Here is a 14,448-nt window from a genome sequence, read left to right on the forward strand (position 1 = left end):
TCTTAAACAGCAATGTGCCAGTAACAGCAACGTAGCAGTAGTGATAAGACCGAGAAAGGGAAACCAAGTAGAGAGCAAAATAAAATGTTTCTTTGTCCAGAGAAGTAAATGGTCTTCCCAGGAAAGTGGAGGAAACACTGTTCAGGGACACTTACAATTAGGTTGGTCAAAACAGTAGAAAGCATACAATAGGAAATAAATCCTGCAAAGGTAGAGAGCAGGGCTGCGTGAGGTCACTCTTTTTTTCTGTTTTTATTTTGGTTTCCTCACTTTTGTCTGTTGTTGTTTTTTCTAGCAGCACCCAAGATGATCTTGGAGCTTTCCAAATAGGAAATAAGTTGCTTTTCATGTAATGGTAAATTATTTTGCATAATGAAGATGGAGTGATTATAATACTAATGATATTAATGGGTTTGTATGAAAGTGTTCAATTTAAAAAAAAAAAAAAAAAGCTGCATCAAACATGACTGTACAATGTAATAAAACCATATAATAAGTATGTGGTCAGGCCACATCATATTATCTAGTTTGATTAATTGAACCTTACATGTGCAAAGATAGTCATTATCAGACTTCTCAGCCGTCAAGGAAAAACGCTCTCAATTATTTCCACAATGAAATAATCATTGCTTTCTTGTGTTCGATCTGAAAAGAGAAATCTGCTGCTGCCGTGACTGCGAAACACGAGATCTGCAGAACTCCACGATTTGATTCTGCCTTAGGCTGGACTTGTGCAGCCTTGGTGTGAGATACAGTTGGTTTAGTTATTTCAGTTATATGTGTTGGGTTATTTTCCTCTCATGCTCTCGCACGTCTTGCAAGCAGCGAGACCCCTCTGCCTGTGAAAGTCCCCACACTGCTGTGCTGCAGGGCAAGGCACGAGGGCTGCTGGAAGAAGCTCTGCTTATGCAATGGCAGATGGGCCCTTTCCAAGTCTTGCTTCAACACTTCCCTGTTTCCTGCCTTCCCTTCGTGTGGGGCTCGGAACAATTTGCTCCTTGACACAGCAGGACAAGCAGGTGGGCTCTGGTGCCACGTCCCTGTGCAATCAGCTGAAAGTGCTCTCTGGATGTGTCTGGAACAGAGCAAATCACCTGCGCCTGTAGACCTCCTGTCTCCAGTAAATCATAAGCATCTCAATCTTTTTGTCAGGCTGTGATATGAGAATCCACAGCTGAATTTCAATATGAGGGGGGAGAAGCTGATTAAGTGTTTGAGATAAGGTTATGTGACACCGCAGGTTAAAAATACCTGAACTGAATTTGGCCAAGTGCCTGAGAACCACGTTTCAGTGTATTCAGGTGGTGCTGAATAAGCTTCCAAGGAGTTTGCTGTCTTCTGCTTTAAGAAAGCAATTCTTCAGGAGCGGCCTTTTAGGAGCTGCATCTCTCCTGTTTTACAGTATTTCCTTTGGACTTTGCTATCTTGCATTTCTTCTCTAAAGTGTCACCAATGTGTTAAGTCAAAATAGGAAAGTTTAAGCAAACTTTATCCATTTAGGAAGAAAAGGGCTCTTTTTTCTGCCTGGGCACAAATATCTGGAGAAAAAATTCAGGTTGGTTTAGATCCTCAGAGTCATACATAGGTTAATTCTGGTTCCCGTAGCAGTGAGTTGTAACTCTTAGCTGTGTTTTAGCCCAAAATAAAAATTAAAAAAGGGCTGTATCATTTGCTAAAACTAAGCAGTGTGTTTATGGCAAGCCTAGGAGATAAAGACATTCAAGAACCTTCTGTTTGTATAGGGCTCTATACAATTTCAGTACTTTAGCACTTGTTATTTTTCATTCGTGACCTATATTTTTATAAATGCTCTCACTGATGCGAAGAAACTGGGAAATGTGTGTAAATAATAGGAAAGGTCTGCTGAGTAAAAGACCTAGACTAGGCAAGTTGGCCTGGCTTGTTTAAATTTTTGTCTGCATTTAATAGTTTAAAAGCTGTAGAGAGATGCAGCTTAGGGAAGTCTGTTGCAGGGTGTGCAGGGGAATCGGTCTGGGAATGATCATGTAGGAGACTGCACTGGATTTGGGGTATTGCTGTTGTGAACTATTTCTGAAGGCTTGTCTTACTTTCCACATAATTTACTATAGTCCAGAAGTGATACAGAAATGTAACTTTCCTAATATACCTGATGTACTTTACTTCCTTTGGTTGATCGCAGAAGTAAAGTTGCCTATTTATTTTTTCCAGACACACTGAAATGTGATGTTGAGCCGTTTTGTCATGCATGTTCTTGGTTTTTACAGATGGGCTGAAGCCAGAAACCAAGACGCTTCTCACTGCTGCCTCCAAGAAAAAATCTAAGGCAGGGAAGGGAGATGCAAATAAAGAGGATGAAAGCAGCAAGAATGATTCAGCCCAACCTGTTACCATCACTCTTCTCTTTAAAAGATACGTCTTTGACACGCAGAAGAAAATGATTCAATCCTGAGAAAGCAAAGAGGCCTCTGATCACACTGGAAAGCCCAGACTCTGAATGAATTCAGGTGGAATGTGTTTCTTGCCTGAATGCATTAGACCTGTTCCTTCTTGCAGGCTGAGCCTGGAAGCTCCTGCTGACTACGTGCCACCTGAAATCTCTGCAGTCTGGTTTTATTCTGTTAGAAGGTGCTTACCTTGTCGTCTTTGCAATGTGAATCTTTACGGCCTCTTGGAGAGTGTCATGTGCTGAATGGGGGCATTTGGGTGTGTGTTCTGATAGTGCTGTTCTTCTGGAGAATTGTTTCACGTAATATAAGTTTGCCACCAATATTGATTTAAATGCAGTCAAGATGTGCATTTCATGTGATCTACAAAGTGAAGCTGATTTGTTTAGGTTTACTTCCCAAGCAAAGTATGGGACAAAAAGCACACAATATAATAGGTGAAACCTAAAATGAATATTTCACATTCCTTCAGCTGTGACTATGTAAGATGCTATCTAAGAGGTGGTATGGATCTTTGTTATAAATGATTTCTATCTAGAAATGTTTTTCATATTAAACATAATGATGCGTGTAACTGAGAGTCTTAATTGTTCTGTTTGCTGTTCCAAAGTTTCAGAACCTATCTTTGGTAACATTTAATATAGCTTTTCTGAATTTCCTGCTGGTTCTGTGTTGAATCCTATTCCAGAATTGTTTTCTTTTTTTTTGTAACCGAAATGCCTTTTGTGTTTGAAAGAAAAAGTTGCCTCTGGAAATAGAGGCTTTATTTCATTAAAATAATGGAATTGCCTGATCTTGTGCTTCTAGGAGGCATCGCTTAAAGAGTGACCAGCACTGGTGGACATCGAGGCCTTCAAGAGCAGTTTCCCAGGGGACCTTGCTGACTAGTTCCCTGAGCAGCCTGAAGTCCGCTTTCCCCATATCTAGGGATGAGGTTTTGGTGGCACTTTTCCTTCTGTCACCATAAATTTTTAACTCAACCACTTCATGGTCGCTCTGACCGAGGCGGCCACCAATCACCACATCTCCCACCAGACCCTCTCTGTTTTCTAGCAACAGGTCTAGGAGGGCACCTTTCCTAGTTGGCTCCGTTAGCACCTGCACCAAGGAGTTATCATCTAGGTGCTTCATGAACCTCCTGGACCTGCTCGTGTCAGCCGTGTGGCACTCCCAGTTAACGTCTGGCAAGTTGAAGTCCCCCATAAGGACAAGGGGAGTTAATCTCGAGGCCTCTCTTAGTTCTGTAAAGAATAATTTATCGGCACTATCGTCCTGGCCAGGCGGTCTGTAATAGACTCCCACAACGACATCCCCTTTATTCGTTCGTCCCTTGATCCTTACCCAGAGGCTCTCAACTTTGCCATTGCCGACCTGAAGTTCCACACAGTCCAGCCCCTGCTTCACATACATCGCCACCCCACCACCTCGCCTACCCTGCCTGTCCCTCCTGAAGAGCCTGTAACCATCTATCGCAACACCCCAGTCACAGGACTCATCCCACCAGGTTTCGCGTATGCCGATGATGTAGTAGTTGCGGGAGTGGGCCAGGACTTCTAGCTCATCCATTTTATTCCTCATTTTGTTATTTAGAAAGCATAGAACACCATAACATAAAAGCTATCACTAATTCCACAGGTACAGAAGCGGCAGTCTTGAAGAGAAATCAGGTTTGATAGCATGAAAAGTGTTAGTTCGTGCCTTTTGAATAAAATAAGTACTTCTACTTACTGATGTTAAATTGGAGTCTGCGACACATTCGGTGGAGCCAGCCATGGAAATAACATAAGTGTATTAGTTGCATGCAGAAGTAAGTGCAATAGATCACTATACCCATTTACCCAAGTGCTATTCAAATGTCCATCAATAGGTGTGAATCCATCGTGCTAACATAATTCTGTTTTTTCCCATTTTTTTTCATTTCCTTTTAATTTCCAGGTATTCAAAGTGGACATGAATGGCAAAAATATCAGCTATTGAGAAGATGTTTACAGCTGGACAGTCTTGAGACAGGGCATCTTGTGTCTAAACTGGGTTGATGGTGTCCCTTTAAATCAGAACAGAATTAGTGCTTTGTGGAATAATCCCAAACAGTTTCTGCTGAGTGAGTCCCAGCAAAGCTTTAGCACATCCCATAAGATTATGGGGTATGCTTTAAGTGTGATCCCAGAGGAATTAGGCAGGCAACTTCAGCTGTGGCTTAATGTGACTTGTGCTGCCAGCCTTGCTGGAAAATGTATCCTTCTATAATGAAAAAAGATGCATTTCACACCTCTGTCACCTCTCCTCCCCTATTACTCTTCTCTTTCCAGACACCCCTAAAGGCAGTCTTTGGAAAGAATATTTATTATGTTATCTTTCTTTTAAGCTTTTATCAAATCCAATTTTGTATCCTGCACTGTTACCTCTGCTAAGATACTGCAGTGATGGAAGCTAGAGAAACAGATGACATAGAAGGAATGCCATTATTACCACACCAGGTTAGTCTAAGAATTACTGGTATAAAAAAAAAAAAACAAAAAAACCTCTCATTATAAACAAAAAATCAAAATGAATTATTAAGGATCTGACATTTTTATCTCTATAGCTCTAATGTCCTTGCCAAATTTTAAATGGGTGACTAAAATTCTGCCAACTCTGCTTAGAGTTTTGGAAAGAAACGGGCACTAATGTGAAGGGTATCATGCTGTAGGATGTTGTTGGCCGCTTCACAGTTACGAGCCTTGCACTTGCAGGTCTTTGTCATTCTTGTTTGAAAGGCATTTTTGAATAGTTCTGGAGAGGAGTCAGTATGTCCTATAAATGTAAATAGTGGTAGCTATTTTTACAAAGCATTATCTGATTAATATTTTTCCTCTCCATTGCTGCCTGCCTGTAGCAGCCTCAGTGACTCAGTTGTTACGGAACTCGATCCATTTGGAAACTCTTTAGTGCTGAACTCTAACAGCTCTGCAGGCCTGTGCTTGGCTGAAAAGTCATCTGGTGTGGAGGGTCCCACAGTTTGTTTGCTTGGGGTACTCCAAGGGAGGAAGCAACAACAGCTTCCAGAGTTGTATCTCCATCCCTTTCTCATCCAGTCTCCTATAATACCCTTTTTGGTCTTTTCCCCCATTTTCTATATCTTCTTTAGCCTAGAGCATGAACTCACCATTGCTCTTCCATCCCCTCGGTCCAAGACCTAACTTCCTTCCCAGTGCTCCCATTTCCCACCTTTGCTTTTTGCTTGTCTGTGTTGTGGCTCTGCTCCTGTCTCTGGAGTAGGAGATCTAAACGTGGGTGCTGTCAGGGCTGCCCCAGCAGGCGTTGTGAGCCCAGCCTGGTGAGGAAGGCTCTTATCCTGCAGTTTATCCCACTCCTGTGTGGGGTGAGTAACTGTTCAGGCACTTGGGCTTGGGGCAGAGGTCTTGTGGGCAGTTACTGCTGACCCAGGAGCAGCAGGCTGTGTGGAGGCACACATCCCATATTTCATGTGAGTGCCTTCACCCACCACCATTTTCTGCCCCAGTGCTTTGTTGTCCTCTGTGTAAAGCCCCTGTTGCAAAGCCCCATCCTTTCATTTTGCTCCCCTCACAGAGATTTGTGTGGGACAGACAGCTGGAGAGGTATCTGTTGAAGGCTGTTTTGTTTTTTCCCCCAATTTTAATTCCAAAAGGAGAACTTAAGTATGCCCAAGAACTTTGATTATAATGTGCTATTACTGCAGATCTCTGGCTGCTGTCCTGAGGCTGTTGGATACACACTCGAAAAAGGGTGAAATGGTGGAACAAAATGATTATGGGAAAATCAAAGCTTTTAAAGACATTTGTAGGATGAACAGATGTTCAAACATTCTTTTATTTGGTTTCCAGACAGACGTGGAGACTTTCCTTTCATCCTTGTAATCAGTGCATTATGCTGTAATTTGTAAAAATGGCATTAAAAAAATATTAACAGGGTCATATTGTGATCTACTGACTCTGTGTCATTAAGCCGTGAAGTTAAGAACAGCAACTGGGAACAGGGGTTAAATGTTGCAGAATGTAATGTACTAGCAGATATTGTCAGGCTGTGTTATAATGAATCCAAAATGGAATAAAGATGTAAGGAGTTTTTTTAATACTACTAAGGTTGTCAGTGTTGCAAAATTAGAAATTATTATGGTTGTGCAGATGTTCAGTGAGTAATACATCTCTGGGTTGTGGGGAGAGTAGCATTGAGAAAAGCTTTGTTTTTCCAAGCCTGTTTTCTGCTTTTCCTTGGAGCTTATTTTGGTACTGCAGTCTGGCTTGCGATCCTGCCAGAGGTCTCGAGCTGCGAGGGTCAAGGCGTGCAATCATGGTAGCAAGGATTCAGTAGGTGGCATCCTTTGCTTGGAATCAAAGCTAAATCTCCCCACCTAAAAACGGGGCATGTGCTGGCATTGGTAATGAGGACTTCAGATGAAACTTGCGACCCACCTTTCAAAGAAGAGTTTCTACAAAGAGCTGCAGGACATTTACTGACTGGGGTAGAGCCATTAACTCTGGGCTGTGGACCAAATCCTGAAGCAGAAATGTCCTCTCCTGGTGTGTTTGTTGGTGACCCTCAGCTGAAAGCAGCTCTTCTCCTCGCTTTCTACTGCTTGTATTAATTCATTGCAAGTACCTCACTACAGAAAAAAACGAGCTAGCTGCTCTGGCAGAGTTCTTGGAGTGTGTAAGGCATCTTTCTGTGGGCAGTAGGTGTTTGACACGCTTGAGCTGTGCAGTCGAACAGCCACAGGGTGGCAGAGCACAAGTGAAAGCCCAGCATGATGAGATAGAAGTTGGAGTGATGCAGTCATGTCCTAGAGCAGCCATGTTTCATCCCAGGACTGTCTGCATGTCACTGCTGGGAGAGCAGGCTGTATATTTACATTTGTAAAGAGCCCTGGGATCTTGTGAAATGAAGGATGAAAGGCAGCAGAGGAATGATAGTTATTAGCAGTTTTAAAAACTCTGCGTGTTTTCCTTTTAGTTTAATATCCACAGTGAGCTGAAAAGCTCTTTATTTACAAACATATGAGTTTTTAACAAACTCACTAACTGAGTATATAAACAAAATAATTTTAAAATAAAGCCTAGCGTAGGGAGCTAACCTGCTGAGAGAAGGGGAAGAACTGTAGCATTACATGCTGTAGCGAAGTCACTCTTGCTAGATGATGGATGTCCAGAAGAAACTCAAGGGTTTGAGGAGGTTGTGTTTAAAAAAGAGATTGGAAAAGGGGAGTAGCCTACTGGGATTCAAACTCTGCTATTCTGTACAAAAATAGGTTACAAGCATTGTTTGAGTAGGGTTGTAGCTCCACCATAGGTACTAGATACGAGGACAAAGAGTATGGTGGGTCTGCTAATTTCTTGGTACCAGTGCCAGAATAGGGACTGTCCCACATCTGCTCTGCATGTAGTGCTGTTTATAGTTCCAGTTGTTAGTGGCTTTAGAGTTTAGGATAGTATGGGTTTTCCATTTCTCAGTAAGCATTACAGTTCTTATTTTTATGCCTGAATAAATCTCTTTCCAGGATCAAGGATCAAATCATGTTTTCCCCCCATCAAGATGACTGTAGCTTGTCAAAGATGAAAGCTAGAAGGGACTTCTGTTTCAGAAAGCTACATCTTTTTAATACATTTGTTAGTCTTTGCTAATAAAGGAGAAGAGAGGGACTCACATCTCATTCTTTTTGGAGCTTATGCTCAGGATCTGTTATGAGAGGAACTCATCAAACAGAATTAAAAAAAAACAACAGCAAGATCGCTGGTAAACCTCAGCCTGTTCTTCACTCCAAGGCTCACTCTTAAGGATCTCACTCTTTTGATTATTGAGTTTTGCTCGGTCCTGTCAGGTATTTGGTTTTAGTCTGTTTATTAACCAGAAGATAATTTGAGGTCTGGATGGAGAGTCACTAAACAACCCTTGCAGTGACTGAGGTGCTTGCTGGCAACATAATGTTGGCATTTTGGCTAAAGCAATCTGACTATTGATGATCTTTTAAGAAATCTAGGCTGTTCATTAGTTCTAGAAAGTTCTGTTTAGGTCAATTTCTTCTTGTTTTCTTTGACTGAAAGTCATGCAGTCATTTTTTGTGTTTTGGTTGCTCATTCTTAGGTTTCTCAAGGGCCTCATTCATGTCAATCAGAGATTCCATCCTCCTTGGACTGCAAAAATTGCATGGCCCCCGTTCAGACGTGTAGGAACCAGTTCTCTTATACTACTTGTCAGTGAAAACTGATATTTTAGTGCCAATAACTTCAGCCTGACAGTTAGGAGCACTCCATGCCCTTACGGTGAATTCATTCTCAAAACAGCATTGTATAAGGATAAGCTGAAACTTACACCCCACATGGTATTTTTGCCTAAATGTCTTCATTTTAACTAAAACAAGCGACCCATCATGTAGTTGTTAGCTTTGGTTAAAATTAAGCCTAACCTAGATTCTGCACCCTGTGAGAATATTGTCTCATTGCCCAGAAAGACCAAAGTCTGTTAGAAGCTCTTCCAGGCAGTGTCAAGTTACTCAAATATTATCTGTGCGTGCCCACCTGCTTCTTCTAGCAAATGTTACTTGAAACATTACTTTTCTCAGTTTGCTAAAATGGGCACAAGGGTACTCATGGTAGCTTTGTTCAGAATCGATTTGCTTAAAATACTAACGTTCATATGATCTGTGAAAGAGCAACGGCGACCATCTTCCATTTGTACATAAGGCTTGCTAATCTACAATGTTAGTTTTGCTAGTTAGTGTGTTTTTCCCCCCTTAATTAGAAATTTTAATTACTGCATGCTGTGTATTAAGATGTTAAAGCTTTGACTGGCAGTTTGGAATTGCAGAAGGATCAGCTGTCTCTGTAGGGCTGTAGCACAACAGGGATTAGCTTGCACCCTTCTGCCTGCAGGTGTATTTTGCTTCTTGAGTCGGATCATCAGAAAATGTTCAAGGTAGCATTCATCTTCCTGATCAGACCTTGTATGTTCCAAGGGACCCGAGTTTAGAGGGGATTTACAGATCCGCTGATTGTGCATAGGATGATCAAAACTGAATGACAAGTGAATTGTTGGACTGATTCACCGTGGCATTGGATCAGCCTTGCATGTTTGCTCCATGTGTGATGCTGCCAGTGTAGGGAGGGTTCTCTGCACCTGTCTTTGGAGATCAGTTACCACATCTGGGCTTCTGCAGCTCTTTGTTTCAGTCCCATTCAGTAACGTAAAAGGGAGATGCCTAAGGAGTTTTCACCACCTTTTATCTGCAAATGTCAACTGTCTAACACATTATGTACAACATATTGCTGAACATGAAGGAACCTTGAGGGCAGACATGCTTTGTGTTCCTCAAGCTCCCTTACCTCATTTTTCTTCCCTCCTGGTTTAGAGCAGATTCATGGGAAGATGGGGATGGATTCTAAAACATGTTTCCAGCATCACACTCCCAGAAAATACAAAAACTTCTGCCGTGGATAATTATGGAATAACCTACTTGTAAGGGAACTGTTTTCCCAGACTCTTCACACTTGGTGGATATCTTATGTCCCTTAAGCCTGAAGATTTGTATTTTCATTCTGTCTAGTTTAAGTGTGGGTTTTTCTGTTTCCAGACAAATACCCAATCATTTAAAAAATTGCTGAAACACATTTTCCAAGATATCTTGTGGCACTATAATCCACAAACTAATTATGAACCTGCAATTTTAATTTATTTTCAGTTAATTTTGTATTCTGCTGGATCAGAAGTATGTGATTTTTCTTTCCTTCCATACTGCTAGTATGTTGACTTTTTTCAGATCTCATCTTACTCATCTGTCTTCAGAAGTGCAAATCTTTGGAGCCTCTGTTGGTATAGAAAGTTATCCATGCTTCAAATGGCTTTATCAAATCAATGTGCTCTTCAAAATGAAGATTGATCAGTGGCATTTTAATAATTTCTGTAATACCTGTCTCTTTTCTAAAGCATCTTAATTCCTGCATCCCCCAGAGCCCCTGCTATGCAGGGTTCATGTTCTATTAAGCTGGTCACAGATGCCCAGATCTTTTATCTTGGATGTTTCTGTTAATATATCAGTGTAGTTCAATTTATTCTTTCTTTGTGGTTACTTTTCACTTGTCAATACTCAATTTCAGCCCAGCTTTTGGTGGTACTTAAGTTCTCCCTCCTCTTCCTACCTGCTAAATTCGCTTTGGGCTGTTTGCAAGTCTCACCAAGGTATTGTTCTTCTCTTTTTGGAAGGCCATTAAAGTTAAGCAACACCGAGGTTAGCATGGAGACTTTTTTTTTTTTTTTTTTTCCTCTGTTAATCTTTCATTTAGTTAAAGCCTGACTTTTATATTTTCATCTGTTTCTAGTTTATGACATGATTTCCTTCTCTTCCTGAGCTAGCAGGTTTCCACCTTAACATCTTGTGGAGGTCTTCATACACTTCAAGACAGATGGTCCTTGGTAAGCCAGTGGTTTGTGAATATGTGTGGATAATTCCAGTAGAGTAGAGATGCATGATTTTTCTTTGCTTTTTTGGGGCTTAACGTATCTCACCAGGATGGTTAGCCAGCCTGGTTTTGATTGATGCCTCACCAGTTTACCTCATGTTGAACTAAGTTCATTGGTCTGTAATCCCAGGAGATTTTTTTTGGTAGTTGACTGTAGCAAAGACATGTATTTCTGTTAGCATGCTACTCTTAATAGTATTGTTAGTATTGCAGCTAAGCATTGTAACAGTTGTCTTATGATTGTCCAATCACTTAGTGGACTTGACTGTATTTATATTAACTGATAGAAGTCAGTAAAGATACCCTGCCTGCCTACTTTTAAAACAAACAAAAACTGCTAAAGAGGAGAAAGAATATAGTTCAGAAGCATGTTCCCTGTTACTTGTCATAGTGGATGCCATCAAGGTTCTCCTCTTTGAGCAGTGCTAGTCCAAAGCTGCTCAGAGAGTTGGCACAAGCATCAGCACAAATTCTTGTGTTTTTCACCTGGTTGTGAAAGCAGCTTCTGTTTTACATACAGAAAACTGAAGGTTTCATTATTTGTTTGAACTTTAAGCTAGCGCTTTCAGAAAACACTGTGGAATGAGTTTTTGCTGGAAAGACTTTTGCAAGTATCACGCAGCTTGAGCCAGGCAACCTTTGAGGAGCAGCTGAGCAAACCCAGCATACCATTCTGCACTAGGCTACACCAAGCTTGTTCTGTCCATTGCAGTAACATCTGAGTCCAGCACTTCAATGTTTTGAAAAAGAACACTGGGAGAGGCTTTGCAGCAAGTAGAAAATGAGCAGTGATGTAGAAAACAGGCCATGATTGAAAAAAGACTGATTTAATTAAATGTTTATGGCTGGGACACTCTGATGTAAACAGCCTGTGGCTCCTGCCTTGCAAATTAGGTGTCTTTCTCTATGGCTAATGTAGCTGTTTGTGCTTGCAGTACCAGAGTTTCTAATCACTCCGAACTCAGAATATCAAATCCACGTAGCAACTGTGCACTGTGATGTAGGAGAATCTTTTTGCTTCACCCACAGGTGTGCAGCCTCTTAGAGGGATGGCCAGCACCAGCACACCAAGTTGCAGAGCAGCGTTGCCTCAACCATCCTAGCTTGTGGCATTTGTGTGTTAAGAGGAGGAGCTCTGTTTCATGTGTAATTTGGAAGACAATATGGTAGTGTCTCGTTCTAAGATTGCACCACATCACATGGCAAGGTTTGAGCATCCAGTGTATTTATTTTCCTTGAAATCTTACAGCTTTGTCACATCAACTTAGCAGCGATGCTCAAAACAGGAACAGTTACTTTAAAACCGAAAACTTCTCAGTGAATTTTGGGGGGATTGTGTCCAATTAGGATCGCTGCAAAAATATTAAGAAACCATATCCTCTTGTTTTATGTTATGGTAAAATCTCTACTGAGTCTGTCATTGATAAGTATCTCTTTGTGCCTTTGCAGTAAAGAGTTGTCACATGCTAGATTTACGTAGAATGATGGGCCTAGCACTGCTTGATGGGAAACCAAATGTCATCTTGTCCCTGTCCCTACCCAAAAGAAGGATCAGTTGCATGTATGTTGTTATTCTCAGTGTCCAGCTAAGTTTTCTTGGATTTTTTGTAACTGTTACAGTGCTTTACTGTTGCTAGGATTGTAAATTTGTGGGAGAAGGAGGATAGGTTCATTTCTTCCAGTATGTTACTTGAATCTTTCAAGTTGCAATGTAAGCCTTTTATTTATTTATTATCCCTATCCACTGTGACACAGAAAAGACTGCCAGTTTTCTCTTTGCAGCTCTCTTTTATGTATCTGAGGACAGATCACATCCATGCTTATCCTCTTTCCTCTGTACTGAATGTTCTTAAGTCTGCTAAGTCTCTCCCCTTTGGGGTTGCATTTCATAGATCTGGAGTTGTGCCTGTCTTCCTGAGTTTCTCCAAATGGTCCATGTCTCTCCTGAAGTGCATTTCTTTCAGCTAGGTAGTTCTCTAGCTAAGGCCTCATAAGTACTGAATGGAAGAAGTAGGGTTTTAACTTTGGTTTTGTCTCATGCCATCTTCCTATTTATGCTTTCCTGTCTTCTGTTTTTTTTGCAGAATCAGGTGTTTGTTAACTGTATTGTGTGACTCAAGTGTCACAACGCCTCTCTGCAGGTCTGTTAAATGAGCTTTTGTTTTTCCATTCTGCACTTACACATTTCTGTGTAGTATATTACTGCATCCTCTCTTAAATAGCTTCCTATTTTTTCAGACTACTTGCATACTAATTTGTCAGGATGACTTAAATTCCAGTCCTTTCCTCCAGCATACTTATTTACGCCTGATCTAGCCAGTCATCAAGACCATTAATGAAAATATCGAACAGTGTTAGCTTGAAGGAAGACTTCTGTGAACCATGCTTTTAATATATCCGCCCAAACAGTGGACCACTGATAACTACTCTCTTAATGTTCTCTGCACAGCATCATGTTCTGGCTGTGATAAGTTTCTCTAGGTGTTTTTTTCCAAGCTAGCTTATGTGAATGTCGGGAAAAGTGTCAGAAGTTTTCTAAATCAAGCTATATACAGCTATATTCTGTGTGAGTTTTTTGCCAATTTTCACTTTGCTTTTACCTGTGTGAAGTCTGCTGTCCACAAGGCAAGTGGTTTTGTTTTTATTAGAATCCATTTTTCATAGAAAAGTCAAAGATGTTTTTTTATGCAAGAGGATGCTTGGACATGTGGACTGCTTTGGTGCAAAATATTGCTATAAGTGGGCATTACATAAGTTTTTCTGCCTTCGTAGGTGCTTCTTAGTCTTGACTTGGAAGACTGTCTTTCACAGCATTGAATTCCTAATTAAAGGATACTGTAGTCAAAACCCTAAATCAGACCTGTCATCAGACACTCAGGTGCCTAGCATCTAAACCCAGACTGGACTGCAGCTTTTCTCTCTCATGTCTAAATTGAGCAAACTTGTGCATATCTTTTGGTTCTAAGAAACAGCATATTTTGCAGGTGAATTGAGCAGTAGTTTGGTGACAGGGATGAATATGAATCCAAAAAGAGTCTGAGGAGTCCTTCAAAGTTGTTTTCATGTAGGAATTGAGAATTTGACTTGCAGGTGAGTATACTGTCCTATTTCAATAACATGTTGTTTCCAGGTGTGATTAAAATGGTTTTGTTAATATTTAATAATCAAAGAAGACTTTTGCCAGTAAATCTTCCTCCTTTACTGGTCTTGTAATAAGCATGTAATAAATTCAACAGCTAATGTCATGAGGAGCTGTTGGATTTAAGCCCATCTGAGCATGTAGATATTAGGACACCTTCTGCACTTTTGTGTGTAACAAATGAATCTCATTTATAAAGTGCAGAACAGCTTCCCCCATGTGCGGTGTTAGACAAACAATCCCCAGCAAAAAATGTTTGCTATTGCCTAAGCCCTGGGAAGTGCTCTTTTACTCCATTAGCCTTGCTGCACTTGCTCATTTTTTTCCCCTGCTAACTGAAAAGAGGAGGGAAATGTATCTTTGCAACCACGCAAGCAAGAATTAGCCCGACTGTATTTTACAGGTAAACTAA

General features: G+C 40.9%; 1 protein-coding gene across 1 annotated transcript in view; it reads left to right on the top strand.

The window, feature by feature from the left end:
- EEFSEC (eukaryotic elongation factor, selenocysteine-tRNA specific) overlaps positions 1-3,000 on the top strand; it is a 122,125-nt gene extending 119,125 nt beyond the window's left edge. The window contains exon 7 of the mRNA XM_082767965.1: positions 2,247-3,000. Within this exon, the coding sequence (XP_082624091.1) occupies positions 2,247-2,431 (185 nt within the window). The 3' untranslated portion in view covers positions 2,432-3,000. The remainder of the gene's footprint in view (positions 1-2,246) is intronic.
- Positions 3,001-14,448: the final 11,448 nt, after the last annotated feature.

Source organism: Aythya marila (assembly GCF_965140915.1).
Source record: "Aythya marila genome assembly, chromosome: 10".
In the NCBI taxonomy this organism is placed as follows: domain Eukaryota; kingdom Metazoa; phylum Chordata; class Aves; order Anseriformes; family Anatidae; genus Aythya; species Aythya marila.